Source organism: Carassius gibelio, chromosome A7, assembly GCF_023724105.1.
Source record: "Carassius gibelio isolate Cgi1373 ecotype wild population from Czech Republic chromosome A7, carGib1.2-hapl.c, whole genome shotgun sequence".
In the NCBI taxonomy this organism is placed as follows: domain Eukaryota; kingdom Metazoa; phylum Chordata; class Actinopteri; order Cypriniformes; family Cyprinidae; genus Carassius; species Carassius gibelio.
Genome location: NC_068377.1, coordinates 5,956,835 through 5,982,489, shown reverse-complemented (window position 1 = coordinate 5,982,489; position 25,655 = coordinate 5,956,835). Strand labels below are relative to the sequence as shown.

Sequence of the window (25,655 nt, the reverse complement as noted above, 5' to 3'; positions counted from 1 at the left end):
TTATTGGTATTATGCCAAAAACCCAACAAAACACTGATACAGAGTGCCGTGAAGTCTAGTATATATGACCAGTGTTTTTAGAGTGCGTTCTTTCACTGCGTGAATCAGTCTGTTAAAATGCATTTAGAATTATCACAAAATTGAAGATAAAAGTGCAGAAAATGTTTATATTTATATAATTTCATATACTGTAGTAAATCAATATCACACAAAAAGTGCTGTTTTTTCCTTCGATATTCAGCACGATTACATACAGAAGTTTTTTTTTTTTTTTTTTTACAACTTTTCAATAAATAAAAAGTTCACGAGACTTGCGTTTTAGACACAATATTGCCCGTTTTTGCTCTATTTCGAAAACAAAAATAATTCCAAACACAGCCACCATAGCTGAATTTTGCATCTCTCCGCAATGATGGTGTTTCATTACTGAATGAATCACCCGTTGAAATGATTTGGTTCAATCGCAATGACTCACTTATTAACAGTGACTTTCTGACACCTACTGGCTGTTTTAATTTCACATTTAAAGTATCTTCTGTTTTTATTATGACTAATCGTTAGATTAATCGATGATCAAAATTGTCGTTTGTCGCAGCCCAGTAGTAAAATGTATTGGAGTGAACTGCAGTGCTAATAGAGTCTCAAGAACGTTCAGTCATCCACAGAACCCAACAGCCAAGGTCAGGATTTTTGCTAAATAATACAATACATTTTGTTTTTATTGTTTATTTATTTGTAACAATCTCTATGGTATACCTCCAGAACACTTGGAGTATGCGACACGTGTTGTTCTGATATACTTTTGTATTTAAAAAAAAAAAAAAAGCTTGATGATGGTCACTATTCACTGCCATTATATGGAAACGTTTGAGCAAGACATAAAAAAAAAACCTTCTTTTGTGATCCAAAAAAGAAAGGAGGGCATATGGCATTTACTCTAAGGTGAGTAAATGATGTCTTTATTTTCTTTTTTGGACGAACTATCCTTTTCAGGAATTTGAATGACATTATATGAATATGATTCATAATTTCACCTACTCTGTTTGCTTTGCTGGCTTCCGGTTGTGTCACCAGGGTCAAATGCACGAATGGCTGAAGCTCACGTCTCACCGTATTTTGTTTTAGTCAGTGTTTGTAAAACAAAGGGGGAAAATAGAAAACAAAACATTCCGAATCCCAGCATGCTTCCAGATTTTGGAAAAAAAAGAATGTTGTGTTTGTCAGGACAATCTTTTCATGAGTAATGGACCTTGTCGACTCCTTGAAAGTCACAGGAAACACATCACCAAGATCTAGTCAAATGTGAGTTTTGGAGGGTCCGGCACTATCCAGATCTTTCTTTGGGTCTTTGTTTGGAAGTAAGCTGAGAGCCTGGAAGAAAATTAGTAGTATTTTTTTAAAGACAATTTGTGAGATTTCCAGAATATTTTGGTGCTGATTTAATGGAAACATTTAGACTTGTTTTGAATAATAAATATGAAAAGGAAATGAATGACAGTGTACAGTGCACACAGGACCTCTGTGAGCTACGTGGCCCCTTGAATTGATTAGTAGTTAGAGGGCAGACAAAACATAATGAAACAAAAGACCAGGGTGCTGAGCAATACTCCAAGAGATGTTGTTATTTCCTGCTGTCTCTGTTCATCTCAGCTACCAGAGGGAAACCTGTTAAAAAAGGGCCCATACCAGTCCCACAGCTAAAAAAATAAAAGAGCCAGTGAAATCCCAGTGTTTAACACGATAATGATGCACACAAACAAAAAAAGGACTTTGGCTCTGCAGCTCGAGTGCTTTGGATTGTCTGGCAAGCCCGTAATGTCTCATTCTCACTGGGGGACCGACTTGGTTAACATCATTCAGACAGAACAGGAACAAATTGCTTACTTCTACCCAGACAATTCCTGGTTATTCAAGTTTCTGGCTGAGGGCAGGTAATTAAGGGTCTGAGCTAGATATAAAGGTTACAGATCCCAGGTATGGACCACATGTGGATTGGTGGAAAACACAGGGGTTTGAATGGTTTTACCCTACTAATTAAGTCCCTCCAAGTGAAGTCAAAACAACAGGTTGGGGTAAAAAAGTTCTTATAGTAAACCTGTTTAATTATATGTATTCAAGGAATGTTTCCACAACACTGTTAATCGTTTCAGAAACTATAAATGTTTACATCAACTGCTTAGTCGACTTAGTCATTTTTTGCCTGACGCAGAATAGATGCTAGTCAACAGAAGTCACCCAACGAGCTGCTTCTATAGAAGGATATATTGCAAGTACATCACTAACACATTAGTCCTTCAATCCGTCCATTATCCAAACAGCTTGTCCGATGTAGGTTAGCGAGAAAGATGGAGTCTATCCCAGCATCTTGGCTTGTAGGCAAGGAAATACTCTGGATGGCTGGCTTGTCCATTTCTTTTGTTTAAAAAGTCTTTAAAATAGTGGATGCTTTGGATAACTGGGGATACTAGAGACACTAGTTGGTACTTTGGGATGTGTGGCAATCCGTCTTTGTATCACAATGTGTGAACAGGATGATCTCCATGATCATCGTTTTTCATAAGCAAATTCTAAACCTCAAGGTGCCCTAATGGGACTGTTTTTAGTGTGATTTGGGAACCTTGAGTGGTTTCTGATAAAAAGTATCCGTTAAAACCAAGTAATCAGGTAAGCATGACATACTGTTTTACTGTATATGTACAATTCTCTTGAAGAATGTTGGCTCCCTTAACTCTGCAAATGTATTTTCCTTGAGAGTTGGTCTCCTCGCACTAAGTACTGAAGTACTTTCCCGAATATTATTGACTCTGACATGTGGTTAAGTGCCCACCAGTTATGTTGGCTCACTCACTGCTGGGTGTGCCATATCCTAGCAAACCTGGGAAACAATATTGTTCCCCCTAAGAGACACCAAATAATTTGGCCAAATGCGTGATAAATAAAACACAAATAAGCCAGACAACAAATGAAAAGAAGAACAGAAGAAAACCAAACCAAGCTCGCAATCAGAGCCGTGGCAAAATCAGGATGTGCGTCTGCATATACCTGTGCTACAACACAAACAACACACCACAAAATAAAACAAAAACAGCAAAACAGAACTGAAAAGATTGAAGATAATGATCAGATGTTTACTTATACCTGTACTTGGGGCTGGGCGATATGGCAAAAAAATGATCTTGAAAATCTTTTTATATCAGTCGATATCTATAATTGTCACCATAAATGTCAAATCTTTATTTCTTTAAAGTTTAAAGGCAGATTTTTTTTCTCCTAAGTGAAAGTTTAGGAAGCAAACCATTAACTCTTTCCCCACCAGCGTTTTAAAAAACAAGTTGCCAGTCACCGCCAGCATTGTTGACGATTTTCACTAAAATAGGTAAGTTTTATTAAAAAAGCGAAATTTTGAGCAAAATGCACAGAAAATTACATTTTTATCAAAGACTTCATCAGGATCATGTTCAGTTCAGTGATCAAAGCATAGATGCAGTAGATCGCTTCCATCAACACCCCTAAAGCTTCACAGTCCTTTGCAACTTGCTGGATCGACATTTCACTCTGTAACATTTGACAGTTTTCATTGTTTTTCATATGCCTATGGATTCATACAAGATCACATGTTACCGCATCTTCCTTGCATGTGTTTTTGATCGACACATTCTAGACTCATTCAGGAGATGTGTAATAACGCACCTGAACGTATAACAGTGAGAAAATAGAAACCCTGAAAATTAGAGTTAATTGTGGTCTTAAACTAGACTACTCTTTATGGTCTAACATGACAAACACTACACGTTTTTGAAATATTTACACTTGACCAGTAATTTTTCCCTTAACAAAATAAATATCTTCATAAAAAATTTTGTTTTTGCATGTTCAGATGAATTATATTGTTTCAAATAATGAAACAGGTTTGTGTTGCTGAGTATATTTTTCATAAATATATTTCATATATCACAAAATACTGTAATTATATTCCATTACTCCTTTAATACACGTCTACATTAATAATATAATAACATTTTATATGAACATCCCACGTTTCTGCCACAATATTAGTGTTACTGTATGGTAAATGATGGCGATTAGTAGATTGAAAAGCCAGTATCATTGCACACAATGTTTCTCCTGTTTGTCAGCGCTGTTTCATCCAGCCCTAAACTGGAGTCGTTTGTATTCTTCACTGAATTGAAGTGCTTCACATTGGATCTCACAGCACTGCTTAGTGTTCTTGTGACTGAGACTCATCAGTGAGTAAACACATCTGCTGTGGTGAGCTCGCGTGCGCTACCATTTGAACTTTGAACCGAGTTGATAAATGCTTCGAGTGGCACGGTTCAAATCGAGTATTGCTGTTTCGTTCCGCTTTTGAAGCATAAATATTATATTGAAAATTTATCGAACTCGTGTTATCGTTTTATCAAAAAAAATTATATTTTGATAATTATCGTTATTGTTTTATCACCCAGCCCTACCTGTACTACAGTGTAAAAAAAAAAAAAAATCAAGGTATTCTAGTGCACCCAATTGCTTCTTGAAAAATCCTAGTCATCAGCATCAGTGCGACACCTATAGTAAGTGTAAGTCCATATGTCCTGAGTAAAGAACAACTATTGTGTTGAAAATAAAAGACACCCTCCCTTCATTCAAAAGCAGGGCCATTTTCTCCATCATGCTGGAATAGAAGAGAGGCCGACTCACGTGGCTGTCCAGACCTGCAGCATGGAGCTGTTGTTTAGTCAGCTGAAAACATAAACAGAAGACTGATAGCTTATTGGAAGGTGGAAAATATGAGTGGTGACGGTCTCTCTGAAAACCACAGGAAACACCTGTGCCCATTTCTCTATCGCTGAGCACACAGTCAGGGGTCTGCAATGTGATGTAGACCTGTATTGTGCCTCAGCCCAGTCCTGGGACAAAGGTGTTTAGTTTGCACTCGACTAGTCAAAGCATGCTATAACGGAACTGCTGTTTGTTGTATAGCTTGTGAAGTTCAACAGTCCCGATGTTGTTGTTGATGTTTGCATGTGACATGGTAATTCATAAGGGGTTTTTTTCACAATGAATGGACTGCCAAGTCCATGGAGGAATCATTATAATTTCCAGAAGACTCGGTGTCTTAAAACTAGGTTTAGGTTATTTTATTAACTACTGTAGCTGAATGATTGTTTAAAATAATTGGCTTTATAGCATCCTTAAGGTGTGATCACATTTACCTTTTGCTTATGTGATGTTGAAGTTCTCCACTGAGAAGTTGGTCGCGCAAATTCAGTGTTGCCCAACATTCTCACTTAGAGCACCATAGTCACATAACAATATACTAAAAAACACTCAGAATACCATAGCAACATCTTAACGGCATGATTATACAATTACTATTGACATTTTTTTTTTTCAGTGGAAGTTTCTCTGTAATTTGTTTAAGTTAAACTACTTCACGGATACCAAACATTGAAGTTCAGGTTGAGCTCCACCCTCTGGATTAAACTGCTTTATCAGTGAAAGGAGCTAGTAAACATCCCATAAGACCTTAACTGACCTTTTTGTATTTGTAAAGAACATGTTACCACCTGCCCTATAACTGTTTTTTTTTTTACACTTGAGTAAAATTTATTGCTGGATTCCGAGCACTGCTGGGAAGTTCCAATGAAGTTCCAAAGTGTTTCCCCCATTGCTGGTCTGGGAATACAAACTGAAAGCAAAATCTATAGAGTGAAACATCGCTCAACTCTCTGAGGACAGCTGCATGTTTGTCTTGTTAGGATCGATATATTACAGGCTAAAATTCACCCGTTAAAATGTCTGTGTGTTTTCAATTTATACAGTAAAAAAAAAAAGCTGAAAAATTCATCTCAAGTGAGGAAATCTCCCCAGAGGAGCATGCTAGAAAAGAGCACAGATCCAGCTGTATGAGCCACTGATGGGAAATGTGCGGCTGAAGTAATTGACCCTTTATATTCGCACCAGATCGACGACATGTCATTTGCTTTTCCTCAGCATTTCTGACATGCATGAATTGTCATCAACTCAATAAATTACATGTCATGAGATTACGAGGCGGTCAATGTGTTGCTTGTTTGGCATTTTTAGCATCTCCACATTACTCACCCTCCACCCACTCTGGTAAATTATGAGCTTCCCTGTCGACCAACTAAAAATATCTGTCCTTAAAGTTAATCATATATGCGGTATTGCATAAATGACCATACAAAATATGACCATCGCAATGTCGTATTGGTAATCTGAACACTGCTTGGGTTACCTCAGTTTTGGGGATCATTTAGTTCTGGTAGCAGTTTCTCTGAAATGGTAGATCCATAAAAACACTTTTTTCAATTTCCTTTGACCTTGAAGATGTTTTCAGGAAGTGTTTGCGTCACATGTTATTCCAGGTTTCCTTCAGCTGAACACATTCAGAAGAATGGGGTCTCCTTCTTGGCCCAGCTGAGCATATCCTACCCTTGGTCTGTGGCTGACAGATATAGCATGTCCCATATTTGGATTCTGCATTAGCTGCTGTCCATTTTGATAAAAATATTCAGTGTTGACAGAGGAAGCCCAGTGCTGACAGCTCTTTCCCCTGTGTTATTGTTCTTCTTCCTGAGAGATTTTCAGCTGTTGTCCACCAAGACGTGAAGGTTATGATGGGCCAAGAAGCGTCTATTCCATTTATAACCTATATTCTCACACTTTATGAAAACACACCCGCTCTCTTTTCCTCACACATTGTTAATAGTTGTGTTCCAAAACCTAGCGAGCGGCATTACTTGGACAGCTTTTTTTAGGCATCATATGCTCACCTCCAGTGCTAAGGCTCAATTATGTTTTAAAAATACTTATGCTTTGGCTAAATTCTAAGGCAGCATTGCAGTCATATGCTTCAGAAGCCTGTTCTGAAAATTAAACCGCGCAATGAAGTTTTAATGATTAGTTAAAGTGTACATTACTTACACAGTTTCACCTAATCTCATGTTAATCTTGAGTACCTATAGAATAGTACTGCATCCTTCATATATCCAAAAAGTATTTATTTTTATCATATTTATAAAAGAAAAATATAGCTTTGCGATTCTTTCTGGAAAAAGCCGAGCTCCTGTAGGCGCGCCGTGAGCGGAGCTATAATACTGATGTTTCGTGTTGTTGCCATTAACATATCTTCACTTATGTGCTGATTTCCAACAAAAGACAGAAATCTGATGCAGTTGTTCTTACATGAATGGGGTCTTTTATCGCAGGGACGGCTCCATGTTTTAATAGCAAACGATGTGCAAATCCAGCGTCGACTTGGGCCTTGTTTATAAAACATTCGTCACTCAAATGACAAGCACACACAAACGCACTATTTGAAGGCATTCTCGAACACATCCTATGCAGCGCTGCCAACGATTTTGAAGCGCGTTGATGTGCATGGTCTCTCTCTTCTCTGGTATGTGTGCATAGGCGCGCTTTTCCAGGAGAAGTGCTCATGTAAGGACTTGTCTACGTCATTAGATCCATGATCAATATAATAAACAGTTGCAAACAAGTGGTTAAATGGGACTGCAGAAGTTCTCTGGGACACTGATTAAACACGATTGTTGCTCACTCGGACAAACAAACAGAGTTGCTCACTGTCTTGCAATGACAGCTCTCAGTCAAAACCTTCTTCCAAGGTGTTTCTGATAAATTGGGGACACAGATGGACCTTCAACCGGGACTTAAATATGCTATGTGAATATAAAATATATTAAAATAAATATGTAAAAATACAGATCACAGTTTAAACGGGAGAATTATGTTATGGTCATCACGATCACAATGACAATATCCCGGATCAACACACTTTATATACTGCAGAGTAAAATTAAAATAATCTATATTTAACCAGATTAACATGGAGAAGCACTCTCATATAGACCTTCGTTTATGTGTTTTTTGACAGTCACTGCACGGTACATGATGTGAGAACAGTTTGCAATTTAGGGTTGTATGTGAGCATGGATTCACTAATTTCAATGCTAATGTTAGCTGGTTTTAGCAAGAGATACATTGCTAAAGCACAAGATGACATTAACGTTCTGCTTGAGCAGATAAAAAGTGTAACTTAATGGGAGTATGATGACCAGAAAATTAACGCTTTGTCTTTATTGTGATTGGGGCTGAATGCTTAGGCACATTTTGCTCTGTTTTGGTTGGATTTAGGTAATGGAATAAAAACAATAATAATAAAATTAAATTGCCTATCCTATAAGGATAACTGGAATAAGTTAAAACCATTAAGCCAAAGCGAGCTTCGGATCTTCCAATGTTTCTCTATGGTGCTGAAACCTAAAGATGTCCGAGTTCCGGTCCATGTGCAACTGATACTCGACTGCCATTGGCTCATCAGCATTCGAGGGGAGGGGCTTTCCGATAGGTCAGTTACACCAAAGAAGAAAACATTGGCACTGGTGATGCTGAAATCTTGTGACCATGTAATAGTTGGCTTATAGCCTTCATTTAACACAAACCTTCAATTATTAACTTTTTTTTGGTCACAGAGCTTTTTCTGCTATAATCCAAAAGTTAATGGGAAAATTGTTACTTTTTGTGAAGTGAACCTAAGTCATGCAAACTTATGAGCTGGCATTAAAGAAAAGAAAAAGAAGTAATCACTGCAGTACTCTGTTGCTGTCCTGTGCACCATCTGGTGCTTCACAGTCCGTTCCAGAAAGATGGTTGGCCAATCATCAACCTACTGGAATGGAGTGTGAAGCTCTGAATGGCACAGAGGTGACCAGTGGTGGCCGGCCACCATGAATTTGAAATAGCTTTGTTGTTTCTGGGGTGAATTACTTCTTTAATTGAGCCTTTTCAATATTCGATTAATTGTAGAGTGTTTCTAAGTAGCCCATAGAAATCAGGTCAGTTTGAATCTCAATGAATATTTTTCTGCTGTGATAGCTTATGCATGTACCTTATGAACCTGGCACTGTTGCACAACTCACATAAATCAGAGCGGCAACTCTTTCTTTGTCCTCTAACTGGAGCAGCTGTCCTCTGCCTTTTATGGCTGTCATTAAACAGAGATGCAAGTAACGGAACACAGTACCAGGCAGCCGAAGATCTAATATGGTTGTTCTGTCCTCCATGCTTTCAGCCGCTGAACTGATTCTTAACAGGTCAAGCTGGAGATCTTGTGTCTTGTTTGCGGAGTGGACGTACCATTCATTTCTCACATGATGAGGAACTCTCACTGACAGGCCAGCAGTGTAACCGAAAGCCCTCTGACATCACGGCTGCTAGAACACTATGGAGTGACATTGTCACTTGACCGAGAGCTAATTTAAGGAAAAGGTCTGTCTTCTCTGATATGACTCAGCTGTTTCATGGTTGCAAGAGTGCACACAGTTTGGAGAGCAATTGAAAACCTTTCACATGACTTGTGCCTCCACTGGAGCGAAGCGGCAAGCTAACTTGTTGTCAGCAGGTGAAGCACTGTAATGTGAAGCTCAAAGTTCAGCTCTGAGTCTGTATTCACTGACCCTACAAAGTACAGCCATGATTATTATTCTATATCATTAATATTGTGTTTCAGACAACTCCAAACTTGGAATCCTCCTATGTGGAAATAATAACCATTGGCACCACTGGATCAACCTCATATACTTGAGCTAATATTAAATGTTGAAATTTCTCATCTGTGAGACAAATAAAGGTTGATCTAATCTAATCTATACAGTGAGAAACATCATTTCCAAAATGGTGGTGAATAAAATTATTTTACATTGGTTATTTTCAGGGGGAGGTAAAAGAATTCCTTTAAGGTTGGAAGTGGGAAATTTCATCTTATTGGTGCCAGTATACATCTGAAAAGATGGAAACACACAAGTTGTTTTTTAGAAAACATGTCATGACTTCAGAAAATGATTATAGAATAATCAGCATATTAAATGTTGGATATTCTATGCAAATTAATACATATTACAATAGTGCCATTGTTGTGCTAACCTTGAAATGCTTCATAAAGCAATCTTTTTTCACATAAAACCATACAGCTTGACCAGTGAAGTCCAACTGATTGTCTTTTTTTCTGAAACAAACAGTACTTTGCAACAAGTGTAAGGCGGATTTACCTAAAATATTTAGATTATTTTGGTTAATTCTTCTGAATCATCCATCACAGCAGTGTAGTCAATCTGATTCATGAACTATTGACATACATACAACTTGTGGCTCAAGAGATTTAAATCTGGCACATTAGGAGTTTTGACAGTAGTATTTTATGAAAAAAAAAAAGGAATAAAAATGTTATATGTTTGTTTCAGCCTTTTTAGTCTTTTGCAAGATTTGATTTATTTCTTTACTTTTTTAATTATCAAAATCAAATTTGGCAATGTAATCATATTAATAAAAATAAAAAAATCTTGACAATACTGAAAGAGTTATTGAATGCATTAATAATGCATATGAACCGGAATATAAACACAAATGGTCTGTTGTCCCAATTTTGTCCTTTTGTACTTTGTACTTAAGGCCTGTTTGGAGTGTACAGAAGCAAAGATCTCTAATCACAGTCATGATTAAGAAATCGATCCCTTGCTACCTTCGATCACTTGTTTGGGCTCCATAGTGTTTCATTCTTATGTTTGTCCTCAGATAACAGAATCCAATAACAATATTATAACAATATAACATATTGTAGCATTACTTAGTTGTGTGAAACATCTTGTCCTGTACCTCCATCCACCAACTATTTCAGTGCTCTTAAATCTCAAACTTGAGCTAATATTTACTGTAAAAGTACCCCCCCCCCCCCACATCCAATGTGACCAGACATGTCGGGTTTATCCACAGTTCTTGTCTGTCTGGATGTTCTGTCTTGTGAACTAACCAAGCCTGTGCAGAGCACTTCAGACTGATGCTTGGCTTTTGTAGTATTTATCTGAATGCCAGACTGAAAAGCCTCTGGCCACTTGAATAATAACAGCCTTAGGAAATAAAGCTATTGCTGGAGCTTAAGCGTAATAATACACAACCTATTATAATAATAGGTTATTAATAATATAATTGCAGACCTAGTCACATTAAATTTAAGGCAAATAAAAAGGAGACTGTTGGGATAGGAGCACAGTACATTCGTGCATAGGTTGATATTTGCATCAAATTACCGTGTCTTTCCTGTCCATTTTTGGTCTGTGTGGCATTGCCGTCCCACATCATCAACCCCACGTACGCACTCTCATTATTTGTTTATCTGGATCTGGCTGGGAATTTATCGCATACTTTGAATATTTTCATATTTTTCTGTAAATTTCCTGGAAGCTGTCCCAATCTGACAAGGGGAAGAAGGAGCATCCCGCTCTTCCGTCTTCGCCTGCCAGCGTTCCAGATTTCCTGCCTTCTATTGTGGCTGCAGCGGGATGCTAACATCCTGGTTCAAGCCCTGAGGTCAATCCAACACGCTCTCTATAGCTCTGTCTTTCATTCTCGCTTTCTCTCTCGCATTCATTTCCACCCACTCATCTGATCGCTTTGGCCTAGGCATGAGTTAATAGCTGTCGAATGCTAGTCTTTGTGCAGAATGCAGTAGTTTTCCTCTTTCTTTCATCTCTGTCCCTGACTTTCCTCTGTTCCTCTTCCTCATCTCTCTCCTGCCAGGCCGCCATTTGTGATCCAGCCTCACTGTACCTGCCAAGGCACGTTTAGGGCCCTATGATTTCTGCGATCCAGTCAGAAAAATGGAATGTCATGGAACGTCATGGAATTTGCACAGTTTAGGTGAATTAATCAAAACTAGGTCATTACATTTAAATTAAAGTGCGATACAGACTAGTATCTATAAACACGGCCTAAAACTTTTTGCCACAACTACCAATGGCCATGAAACATATTTACAATGTTTTTAATTTGTCCTGCTGGAGCATTTTCCCTCAATTTTCCCTATTTATTATAGCCATTTAACATTACAGTATAATTGAATGCCATTATTTTAAATATTTAATAGGCTCTGAAATATATAACATCTTTTAATTTAAGTGATTTTAAAAAAAGTCTTCACATAATCTATATTATATATGCATAAACTATACAGATTAATCTTTATTCAAACTATAAATGTTAATCAGTGACTTGAACAGTCCGAGGATTTCTCTTTTTCTTTAGTTTTTTTGATTTACATCAATGACAGACTTGAGCGGTTTCACTTTAAAATCAGCGCTGTCTCTTTTAAACCTGATGCACATGACACGGCTCTCACACATATCCGATCTTCTCCCAACTCTTTACGGTCATTTAAGACTTTATAACTCCTTTCAGCCAACGTTTACATGGTAGCTCTCCAAAACTGTGTATTTAGACAAAAGTGTGTGTCTTAGTCTGTTGAAGTGCTACTGGTGTACTGTCTGAAGCGGATCAGCGTCTGTGTAAAAGCCAAATGCGCAGCCTTTCAAATTATAATTTACTGCGGTGTTTAGGCGGCGTAACCCCAGGTTTGCATCATCGCATTCTTGGGTTATAAATAATAAAGAAGGCAAACGTTAATTTTCTGAAATGAAGCAGCAATATCTTCTCAGGTACAAGTTATTAGAACCGTGTCTAGGGACAAGCTGGCCATCACTGCTCTGACCATCAGTCCGTTTGTATCCTATTATTTGATTCGTTCTTGTTGTCGCTTATGACAGAACAGCTAATCACGATGATCTTGTCTCCGGAAAATATTCTTTTTATTTGCTTCTGTCCGAAACAGCGAAGCTCTTTAAAAACTGGCTGTTGTTCTCACTTCATTTTGTTCGTTAATTTGTAAAAGTTGTACCCGCAAACTGGCGACTGACACTGTTACATAGACTCGCCAACGCAAATTTTTACTAATATTTGGCGCTTGGCCAATAATTCAAGGTCCTGTCTGTAAATATTAAGCAGCAAAAGACTATTTAAATATGAATCCTCCATGTTCTGTGTGACCATGTGTGAATGAAAGGTACAGGTGCGAAGTTTCGTTTACTACACACATACTGATGTACGCTTGACTTTCCTGGTTTGAATACACCATAAATCTTGCAAAGTGCAATAGACCTGACACTTTTATCTGTTACCTGTAATGCCTTTATTTGTTTGAAATGTTATCACTAACTTTTCACTTGATCTGTTTAATGTAGTGTTTGCTTAACTGAACAGAAAAATGAAGCCTACATGCCAATGTTTAAATCTGTTATTTACTTAGAATTAATTATTAATTATATATAAAATCAACTAATTTAATTTAAAGTTTTTATTTTCAAATAGGTAAATAAAAACTGTTAAAATAGTTTTATTATACAATAGTTTTTGCTATGCGACAGAGAACCGTGAGATTTTACTGGCACCAAGTACTGAAACTTTGCCACTGTGACACTAGTTTTAGCTACTGGAAACTCGATTCAACTCTTTTTATTGCAGCACATTCAAAACACATTCAAACTTACAGCTGACTGTAAATCATTTATTTTGCTGGGACACTGAATTTGGATTCAGCGGCAGGACAGTCAGCCAGCTACAGGATATTATCCAGGTTTATTTATTAGGATTTTCTATGTAACAGAATTGATGTGGAGGGGCTTTTGGAAGGGCACTGAGTCAGTAAGTGGTGTTTCCTGCCTTCTGATGAGAGGATGTGCTATCTGAAGTGACACATCCTGCATTTGATCACAAACTATCCCTTTTGCACACTGTTGTGCCATAACAGCCTCATACTGCATTCCAGTAAGCCCTGTCAAAACAATGAAAAGAGTTTGAAATGAATTTCAACAACCTCAAATTCAATTCCTGTGATTTTCTCTGTGCATATGATGTCACCTCTTATTGTAACCTGAACTTACTGGTTGCTTTTTTTGCTGACTGGATATTCTGGTAATATCAGGTTCTTTTAGAGTCATGTCTAACACTGTTTGTTTTTTTGTGCTTTTACAGTTCTGCCAGCCTGGTGGATGGATGCTGTCTCGTGAGAGAAAACTCCCGACATTTTTCACAGTGGTGCTGACAGATATAGACTCAGAACGGCACTTTTGCTCCTGTCTGACTTTCTTTGAGGCAGAGGTCAACCTTCAGGTGAGATTAAGGCCATGTTTTTATTACATGGTCTAGTTAGGGGTCAGGGCATCTCTGCTGTTGTGGTTGCATTGACTTTCTTTCTTCCTTATTAGAAAGAAAGGTGTCAGAGACCATAAAGCATTATTTTCTGCTTGTATAATTGGGAACGTTATGAGATAGTTCCCAACATTTATTTTATTGTCAGAAACATTTTGCAATATATATATATATATATATATATATATATATATTTGTTTTTTTTTGTCTATGCTTTTTCCATATCACACAAAATTTGAAATGCTGCATCATTTAGCAGATACAGGCCAATTAAAATTTTGGCTAATCAGACATTACCAATCCCACACATTTCAAACGCACACTTGAGGCAATAGTGAATAAGATTAATTAAAATTATTCCTAGACATAACTTTTTAATTAAATGCTCACAGTTGCATTGCAAAGCAAAAAAGAGTTCTATATATAATGAAATCGTTTTAATGACCTCAGAAAGAGCAGAGTATTTTTTTTATATCTTAAGGATATTTGGGTCTTGAAAGTAAGCATTTCAACCATTCAACCACTTTGAGAACCTTTCAGTAATGGCTGCTGCGATCAGGATAGGACTGCTGCATCTTGAAGTTCACTGTCCTGAGTGGAGAAGGAAAGAAGAGGTCTGCAAGGACCTGGGGTTGGAGGACAGCTATGTGAAGAATGCAGCTGTATTTTCTGACTGTTGCCCAGCGCCCATCAGGGTTCCAACCTCAGCGGCTTCAAGTGATAATGAGGCTAGAGGAACAGCTTCTGTAGAAGATTTTCAGTTGTCTCTCATTTTGAGAAGACACATATTTTTTTCTTTTTTTTGCTGAGATGTTTTAGCATTAAGTGGAAGTCCTGGAGTGCAAGGAACCAGTACGCCAGTGTTGTTGACTGAGATGATACTGTATTAGGGCAATGTTGGCAATAAGGACATTATGCGTCCATTTTTGGGATAAATATAGTTTCAATAGTTTCAAGTGTGCCATTTTTCTGAAAATTAGGTTTTTCAGGTTCGATTGTTTGGCAGAAACAAGTCAATACATTTTTGACAATGGGCCCATATTGACTAATAGACCTACATCTTCTGAATGTCCAAATAAGTTACACATGGACACCAGGTTGTTCGGAGGACACATGCCAGGTTTCAATATTAGATTGAGGCTGTAACAAGAATCTCGTAAAAACCACTGGAGTAAGGAAATAAAAATTTGACACACGTTTTCTTTGCTGCAAGCGCTGATAAACTGCAATATCAGTTGGACATTTGAACAAGAATGCCGTCCGCCAATTAAATTTGATCAGCCATTTGTATTTCTTACAGGCCTCAATATAGATCAATATAAAATGGCTTCAAACTTTTCAAACAACTGTATCAATAGCATCTGTTCTGCCAGTTTGCCAATTGCAGTCTTATTCCAGCTGCTTGGAACCTTTTTATCGTCACATGTGGCTATATTTATCTAAGTGTTTGCCAATCATTTACTTCTGCAATCACAGAGTGTGAAGGATAACCATCATTGATTACACTGCTTACTAGGTGTTACAGAACCTGGAATGTTATGAGTATATCATCATATGAACTGTCTTTCTGATAGCGCACACAGCTTTCAATGAGCACAGCTGTGCGCACCTACTGTTAGCCAAAAGCACTTTTGGATTTTATTAGCTTTCAGCTGTAGAAAGGTGTGTTAGCCCATGTTGTTAACATTGGCATATCATCCTGCTTCCTCTGACTGGAGAATATGGCAGCACCTAGATCTGTATGTTTTCATATCAGTCATTTTTGTTGCCATTCCTGTTACAATGTTTGTCCAATTCAGTACAGTTATGTGGCACAGGTTTGGTGTAATAGCCCAAAGGTTGTAGGTTCAAATGATCCCACTTATTGTCATTTTAAGGTTGTACCTTTGATGTCCTTTGGCTCTTACAGGATATTATTACAGGCTCATTTCATATACTGTACTGCTGCCTCCATACACATTTCTCCTTAATGCTATGCATTTCATTCGCTTTTTTGTGCGTCATGTCAATAAACTTTGCCACATTCATGCTTACTACGTCTTAGCACCTAAAAGGCTTTTAATTAGATGATGATTCCAAGTACAGTCATTATTTGCATTAGTCAAGCTACTCAGTTAAAGTTCATTCCACTGTCGACAAATGCAACACTGCTGTTGACAAATTCAGGAATGCCTTCTAAAGAGCAGTGGATTACCAAGGAAATTTTGTCCACAGCTTTGAATAATTTAGTTAATAATGTTGCAACAGGCTCTTGTTCATCAGAAAACAGGTAAGATGGGAGTCATCAATATTGTAGAGACCACTGAATGACATTTGGATTTATTATAAAGATTTTAGTCACCAAAACTTTTTAAAGAATTCATGGCCTGAATGTCATTTTGTATGTAGTGTTGTAACTCCATTTAGATTGAGAGCAACAGAGAGAGGGTGCAGTGCACTGAATCACTGTTTGTGAAATTACAGACTGGTAGAAAGTTTTTAAATTACTGATTGATCATATTTGATGATTAATTTACTCCTTCAAACTACATAGTGAGTAAATGTTTGTGGGAATTTCCCACATTATGAGCAGAGAATTATTTGCAATAATTGAAATCATGTGGCCCTGGAATGTATTTAGGTTTTTTTTTTTTTTTTACCTGTGGAAATGATGTAATTGTGAGGAGAACCAGTTCATCACATCCCAACATTCCACATATATTGAGAGCAGCATCCTAGTACCGGCAATGTGGCATTTCATGTAATTAACTTAATTCAGTATTCGGGATGTGGTGGTCATCAGGACCCAAAACGAAGCATTTCAATGGCAGTGAGTCATATTAATTTATTAAGCAGGCCACTTACTGTTCAAATGCCTAGAAGGTTAATTCTGCTGATTCACTATGAATCAGCCTGTTTATCACAAGCATCTACATGGATGCCAGCATGTAGTCTTACTGTCAACTTCCTGTTGCTTTACTGGCTGAGTACAAATAAACCAACCCATGACATGATAAAGAATGTGTAATTAAATGGTTAATAAAAGGAGGAATTCTTTGCCTTTAAAGGCTGGTGGTTCCAGAAGGTTACAAAACTGGATGACAGGAACTTCAGCACGTCATGTCTTTGAGCTTTTATGACCCCCAGCTGTCGACTGGCGCTGTCCTCCTCTATGGAGTCAAATGTGTGTCTACTGTCTCTCTTTTTCACAGTGAGACTGCTAATCATCTTTATTTATATCGCGTCCTCTACTACTGAGCCTCTTGGGAGATTTAGAGAGAGGGCCACCCATGAAGAGTACTTCACAGTGTCATCGGGCACATTAAGACTGACGCATCATTCTTAATCGCAGGCTCAATGTCTTAAGGTCTCTAGAAAGGTCTTTTCAGTTTGTCTGCTTTAATCACATCCTCACTGTTTTTCTTTGATATGCTTATCCAGAGGTTCCTAATGCAGAGTGATTTCTTGCACGTAATGATCATGATAGTCCATTATCTCATTATGCGATATGTCTTTTGGGACGGTTTTTCCTTACATTCATTTATTTTGGGGTGACTTGATGATAGACAGCCTTTTGTCCCAGTGAACTGCATCCAAATTCCCATACTATTTGTCCTAAACAGTATTCAAAATTAGCAATAGTATGTTGAAATGAGTATCCCAAAGGTACCCAAGTCCAGATCCGTGCACACTCTAAAAGGTTTTGGGCACAAATGAATTAGCACAAAAAAAGTGTTTTTTTACAACAGTATGGTTCATTAAAAACACAATTATCACAAAAAAAGTATTTAGACGCAATCTATGTTTAGTACAATTGGCCCTTGGCTAAGTGCAGCCTCACAAATATCATTGATTAGTCTGTCATTTTCTCAAACTTTCCCTAATGTCTGTAGAGTAAATTAATCAAACGTTTGGATAGTTTTTCCACTAATTTTAAAACAAATTATTCAACATTTCTGTCAGATGTTGCTAGGGCACTTATAATGGCGACACAAAGTAGAGAAGATACAAGTGATATATGTGTACATACAGACGACAACATTTAAATGATCACTCTTCACATGAAGCCACTAAAATGACTAAAAACATTATGGTTGTCAAATTCTCACTGTACCTATATACTAAACACATAATACACGTACACATGATGTCACCATTTACACAAATTTGTGGGGGTGTTTGTCTACTCTGAAACAACTGTTGTATCACTTTCAAACACTAAAAAAAAAAAAATTCAATGCTGTTGTTGTGTAAATGACCGGGCGAAACGGCTTTTAAATTTTTAGTTTAAACAGTGTTGAGAAAATGCCCTCCCAAGTTAGCAACAGTAACCAAAAGGAGTGGAGCTTAGCGATGGGTTAATCAGCTGTACATACTAAAGGCATCTACTGTATGCTTTATGCTCAAGTGTACCGAACATGTCCTGAAAAGTGGAGCCAAAACATTTTGATTGCCACCTGGTGGCTGGCTGCAATATAGGCTAGGTCATAAATCCCACCCTCTGTATTAGGGCTGCACGATGTGTTGTTTAAGCATCAATATCGCGATGTACGAATCCACGATAGTCACATCGCAGGATGTGCGATGTAGGCTGTCGTAGTTGATCCATTGTTCATTAACTTTACGGCCCTTGACGAATGTGATTCGCGGATTAATTGCAAAGCAGTTTTGAAATTTTAAGTCCTGTGAGTTTAACAGGGCAGAGAGAACGCGAGCGCGAGAGAGAGAGACAGACCCTGGCTCCAAATGAATCACTACAGCGCAGTGTAGTGTAGTAACGTCATTAGCACAAGATGACAGTGGCCATATTGCGATGTTTTGACTTTACTTTTCTATATTGGAAGGAAGTGGAGACAATTTTTTTTTTACAGTCTGTGGTTACACTATTTAAGAGGAAACCACAAATCCACTTATGTCAATGGGAATGGTATCCCACAAGAAAGAAAAATGCAAACATTCGGATAAGCTTCCTTAACTGTATGTGCTAGCCTTGGAGTAAAGTGCAAAATTTTCTCCATTCCTTTTCACTGTATTTAATGGCCTTGTTTTTATACATTCATTGTTTTTAACACATCTGCAGGGACCCAGCATTTCAGTTGTTGTGTCCTTGCCTCAAGCCACATCATTAACCCACTTGATATAAAATCATGTCACACTAAAATATATTTGTCTTTTATCAGATTGGAAGAGGCAACACTGGAGTGTATTTTTCTGCATAATTGAACCAAATCCTCCCAATAAAATTGAAATGTGTTTCTCATCTGTGGGGGTATTTTAATCCTGTGCTCCCACTGATAAGATGCAGTAGATCTTGTGGCTTGTTTACACTGTCTGAGCAAATCAAACGGGCTTCAGCGCTGGGGGTTAGGCGGCAAGGTTTGAGAAGTGTGCATCGTTATGAGCTCGCAGGCCTGACACAGACTCAAACGAGACAATTAAAAGCAGATTGAGAGCAGTGGGACGTGACTCTGGCAAAACCTCTCCTTCCTAACGCTGTATGATAATGATAATATTGATAATGAAGTCTCCATTTTGTCATCAATAGTTCATCCAAAAATTTTATTTGCTGAAATTTTATTTACCCTCAGGCCGTCCAAGATGTATGAGAGTTGTTTCATTGTAACAGATTTGGAGAAATTTAGCATTACATCTCTTGCTTACCAATGGATCCTCTGCAGTGAATGGGTGCCGTCAGAATGAGAGTCCAAACAGCTGATAAAAACATCCGAATAATCCACAAGTAATCCACATGAATACAATGCATCAGTTAATGTCTTGTGAAGTATAATTAATAAGGTGATTTAACTTTAAAACTTCCCTTCTGGCCAAAATGCTTGTCAATAATCCCTAATAGCCCTCCTTCCAGTAAAAAAAAAACCTTCCCCTGTTGTCCTCTTACTTCAAAATCTGCTGACATATTTGTTTAGAAATGTTTTCATCTTAATCAGGAGAGAAATGTGCTCAGACCAAGGGCTGTTTACTTGCGAAAACAGTCCAAGCAGATCTAAACAAATATCATCATATGTTGATGTGAGAGGACAACAGTGGATGGAACTTTTCACTGGAAAAAGCAATATTATAGATAGTGGACTCAAATTTTAACTTCGACAGTCTGAAGTTACAATCAACTTGATGGATTAGTTCATTACAATTATACAGCTTTTACTTTAAATTACATTAACTGTTAGACTGGTTTGGTGTGGATTACTTGTGTATCGTTGGGATGTTTTTATCAGCTGTTTGGACTCTCATTCTGATGGCACCCATTCACTGCAGAGGATCCTTTAAATCTCTTGTAATGTTGTTAAAACATAATTTGGCATGTACAGTATGTATAAAAAATAAATGAAGGACAATTTGTTTTCAAATATTGTGATTTTACTTTCCAAAGCTCTATTAATACATTTCACTTCATGGTTACACCACTTGATATTTTGTTGTTTTATGTAATCTTGCTGAAAATGTTTTTCTAAACCAAATGAAACCCTCATGAATTCAAAGAGTAAATTTCTAAGAACCATTAAATTCATTTAATTTTGATATGTATTGCTTGACCTACTACATTTTTGCCTAAATTTATAGTTTATCATTGACTTAATCCTCTCGTTGTCCCATAAACTCGGTTTGGGTTGTACATGGTGTAATTACTGTGATTTGTTTTTTCAGTGATTGCATCTTTGGACGTGATTATTTAGGAAATTGAATTTTTCCAAATACTCACATGGAGACAATTTACACACTTTTAACTCAGACACTAAAGCAAGACCTGTAATGTGAGCCTAAACCAGTTCATTAAGCATCTTAGCCCTTGGGGAAAAAAAACAACAACTTCAAAACCCAGCCAATTTCCTAAAGCAAAATCTATAAATATACCAGCATCTCTGTTATTGCTCCAGGTTCTCTTTGTGGTTTCATAACAACCAGCATGGGTCACCCCTTTATTCATCATGTGAGCCCATCTTAACTTTTTCCGTCCTGACACTAACTCTGTCAACACGCAGTGACACTTTCATCTGATAGATGTGCAGGACCCCCTTACTTAATTTGCTCCTGTTATCGTTTTCTCTTACTTGTTGAAAAAAGGCAGCACTGTTTGGCTGAACTCATGACTACTATCACATTTGACGTATACTGAAGTGCAGTTCTGCTTTTTGTTTCTCTGAGGAAACCGGATTGAGCCTGAATACTGAGCGACAGTCACTTTATACAGACTAAGCTTGTCTACATAAGCTCAGCTTTATCAGTGATTCATGTGATCCTTATGCGTTATTTTCTAGTGTTCACTCAACTCATATTTATCAGTGGTGAATAACAAAAAATTAAGAAACAGAGCCTTGCAATCCTCCATCAGACACTCTGTCCATCTCACACAGAGGATTTTCAGTGTTCGCTCTTTGCTGTTCTTTTTCCACTGTCAGGCAGTAAACAACTCGTCCTCTCGGACAGCACTACTCTTGGTCACAAATCTAAATTAACTTAGAATGATGCTCTGTGAGTGAACCATTTTAGAGTCTGCTTATGTTGCTTGGTTTCAATAAGTTATAATATTTATTAGCAATTAATTGTTGAGCAATTGAAATCTGTAATCTAATTGATGTGCTGCAAATGAAATTCCTCAATTTTAGCAGAGCCATGTTGTGGAGACGCTGTGTGTTTCGTTGTGAAAGCGAATCTACTTTGTTTGGCCTTCCAAAGGAGGACACAACTAGAAATCAGTGGTTAAGTTGTATTTACAACACTGTTCCAGAACAGTTCTAACTTTGCAAGGACAGTCTGGTGCTTCTGACTCAGAGCCTGTAAGTACGTTTTTTTATATCTAAAGAATTTGCCACTGATTATTCAAACACAAGTTTTGAGCCGTGTAGAGTAGTGCTTGTTGTTTGTCATTTCTCCAGACATGGTTGTATGTTTGCGCAGCGTGATATGCAATGCAACGCGCAAAAAGACAGAATAAGTCATTATAATCAAAAGTCATGTCCCCACAGGATGCAACAAATGCCTCCATTTATAATGGGTTTTATTGTTTTTATTTCGTCATGCCGGGACATGGCATCACAGTATGGTAAGGGGCATAACACGCTTGAGGAATGCAGCCAATCACAACGCACTGGATTGCTGGCCAATCAGCATACACCTCGTTATTCAGAATGATGAGCTTTGTAAAAATCGATGTGTTTAAGAAAAGCGGGACATAGAGGAGAAACAATAATGAACAGTATGTGGACAATAATGTGATTTTGAACCTTAAACCGCATAAACACATTACATTACACCAAGTACACAAAATAATGTTCTTTTTAGCAATGTAATATGACTCATATGAGTTATTCAGTCATTCATTCAATGATTCTTTCAAACTACTGATGAATTCAGGAACTAATCAAATGACTGTCTTTATGAAAGGGACATTGAATCCTTTGCTCTGTCATTTTTCTCAAAAACTTGGATTCATTAACAAAACTTGCTCAATGTTGCTTGGAAAGGCATAATGGTTCTGCCATGGCTTTGCTTGAAACTATTTTAATTGGCCAAATGAGCAAAACGTAAAATATTGTGTCTAAAACAGTATTTACTTCTTGTTTATTGTTGTAAAAAATTTATGTCACGTGCAGACATTGTGCAGATATTTGGGGAAAAAACACTCTTGCATGTATCATATTATATAAATATATTAGACATAAACAATATATATCAGACAAAAACCTATACAACCTATATTTATTGCCCTCATATATTGAATTTTCTTGGCATATAACTGCTTTCTAATAGTCCATAGGGGTGCTCTGATCACGATCGGCCGATCGTTAATGCGCATCTCGTCAGTAAAGCCGGTTCTCTAATCAGCGGTTAATTCCATCAGGTGCGTGATTTCACATAGAGCAGCTGTTACTACACAGAGCCGTTGTTAATAGAGAAGATGCGCAAATCCACTTAATTTTCAGCGTTTTTTGGCGCATCTTCTCAGTTAACAATGGCTCTGTGTAGTAACAGCTGCTCTATGTGAAATCACGCACCTGATGGAATTAACTGCTGATTAGAGAACCGGCTTTACTGACGAGATGCGCATTAACGATCAGCCGATCATGATCGGAGCACCCCTAATAGTCCACATGCGGTCAGTCGTCATCGTACGGTCAGTCGTCATCGTACATCATGTTCATCAGCAACTGCATGCAGTCTAAGATGACATACAGGTCTGTGGCTGGGCGTGGTGCATTTAATGGATTAATAATTATAGCATTATGTTTTTCATAATTCATTACACCTAATTAACCTGTTAAATTAATAAAATTTAATATAAATACATATAATGGAATTTAATAATAGAGATTGCATTTAGATAAAGCAAAGTGAATGCATTTAACCCAAAAACTGTGTAAATATCAATTGGAAATATAACTTATTTAATATAACAATTTAAACATGAAAAATCTCAAACTCCTAATTTTAGAAGCCCACCACACATCTTTATTGTTAGGGGTTTATTAATAAAGACTTATTACAAATAAGCAAATAACAAATGACATTGTTTTAATTCAAAGAATCATGACGGAATCTGACCCAGATGTGGGTTCTTCCGTAATCACGTCCAGACTGTATCTCATATGATTGTTCTGTACTTGTCCGCCAACTCGAAGAGTACCTCAGCCTGATGGAATTTAATTTATTCCAGATTTTTTAAATGATTTTAGATTGTTTTCCATTTCAGGGCTCAAAGACGCTGGAGGCAGATGGGGATGTAGCGGAGGATGTGGATGAGGAAGAGGATGGTTTGATCCAGCCAGCTCAAATCTTTGCACCCAAAAGTTTGATTCTTGTCTCCAGGCTGGATTACCCAGAAATATTTAGGGTAATCTAAAATCTGTCTGCCTGTCCGTCTGTTTGTGCATTACATTTTATGAATTCTCTCTGAGAAACGCCACCTCTAGATAAAACAATACAAAAACATTTTGTTCCTAATATATTTTAGTGATGCCTGTAATGTGTAGTTAAAAAAAATGGCATGCTTAAACTTCTGATTTTTTCATTGAGTTAAAAATTGAAGATACAGAAAAGAGCAGCCAACTAGTGACTGAGCTGTTCTTTAACATGTCATTTAATATCATCCATTTCCTAAGTGACCAGTAACTTCAGTTAGCAAAATACATTTTACTCACATTTTTGAAGTGAATCATCCATTCGGAATTTTTATGCTGGAGTTCTACTTGGATTTGGTATAATTAAAACCATAACTGGCTTGAGAATGATATTGATTGACCGCTTTTAAGTAATTAAAGTCAAAGATTTCTGTCTGCCAATGGGATAAAAACAGGGAGGGATTACTGGAAGACTGAGAGGAATATAATAGGAGTGTTAAAGCAGGAAATCCACTCATTCAAAGATTTATGCAGACTGCCTGTTTTACTTTTGGCCTACATTTATATATTTGGCGTGAGTTATGCCTGGGAATAAATTAGTTTATATGTATTGCTTGGTAAAAGACCAAATGTTTATGGTCACAGACCATATTCCTTACTTTCTCTTTGTTCCCATTTAAGAAGGACTTCTCATACATACAATATACATACATATAGATAGATAGATAGATAGATAGATAGATAGATAGATAGATAGATAGATAGATAGATAGATAGATAGATGGGAATGTAAGATGTTGATAAGAATTATGATTTTCACTTGAGCATGCAATAAAAACAAATAAAATAAAGAAAACCTTAGAGTTTCATTTAAGGAGGGACTAGAATATGGACCAACTGACTTTAATCTGTAATCAACTGCTCAGAAAACCTTATAAATCAGCTAGAACTCTAGCAATACTGCCACAAACACCCATAACACTAGCAACACCCTAGAAACTATGCAGAAAACTTTTAAATCACCCAGAAAATTATAGCAACACGCTAACAATCACCCAGAGCACTAGCAACACCCTAAAAACCATTCAGGAAACCTTAAAATCACCCAGAATGCAATAGCAGAATCACAGCATTCCCACAGAACATTCTAGCAACACCATATCAACCATTAAGAACAACTCCAGCAATAGAATCAAGTTATTAGGTCAACACCAGTATTATTGCAGTGACTTTTGCACCACTCACGTTGTTTTTGTGTCAGGAAGTGTTTCACATGTGTTTGTGTGTCAGGGACTAGCTGAATATTATTATTTTCTCTCTCTCTCTCTCTTAGGGCTGCTTGGGACTGATCTACACCGTATACATCGACAGTCTGAGCTTTCCTCTGGAAGGGCTGGTGGCAAACCTCTTCACATGCTTGGTCCCATTAGGTGGAGGTTCCCAGGTCAGACATTACTTAACCAAAGAATTCCTCATCTGTCTCGAACCCTGACCCCTGTGGATACTTGAGCACACAGAGGGTTAGCCAGGGTTCATATGTGTACCTGTGTACCTTGAGGAGAGCAGGGTGTCTCATATTGCATCTCAGGAGACTCCTGAGATGTGGAAAGGGCTTTAGGGATCAGTGAGAGATCTGTTGTTTTGTTAAACAGAGCTAAAATATTACTAAATGTAGCACTCGTGTTCTGGTTTGTGCGCCGCAGTTCTTCACTTTTGTGCGTCTCATTTTATAAAACAGCA

The 25,655-nt window shown here is 37.5% G+C and overlaps 1 protein-coding gene across 4 annotated transcripts in view; it reads left to right on the top strand.

Annotated features, from left to right (window-relative positions):
• The window catches only part of LOC128016500 (myotubularin-related protein 13), a 131,186-nt gene that overhangs the window by 21,737 nt on the left and 83,794 nt on the right, over positions 1-25,655 (top strand). For all 4 annotated transcript variants that reach the window (XM_052601033.1, XM_052601035.1, XM_052601034.1 and 1 more), the window contains exons 3-5: positions 13,903-14,040; positions 23,768-23,908; positions 25,249-25,359. In XM_052601033.1, the coding sequence (XP_052456993.1) occupies positions 13,903-14,040; positions 23,768-23,908; positions 25,249-25,359 (390 nt within the window). The remainder of the gene's footprint in view (positions 1-13,902; positions 14,041-23,767; positions 23,909-25,248; positions 25,360-25,655) is intronic.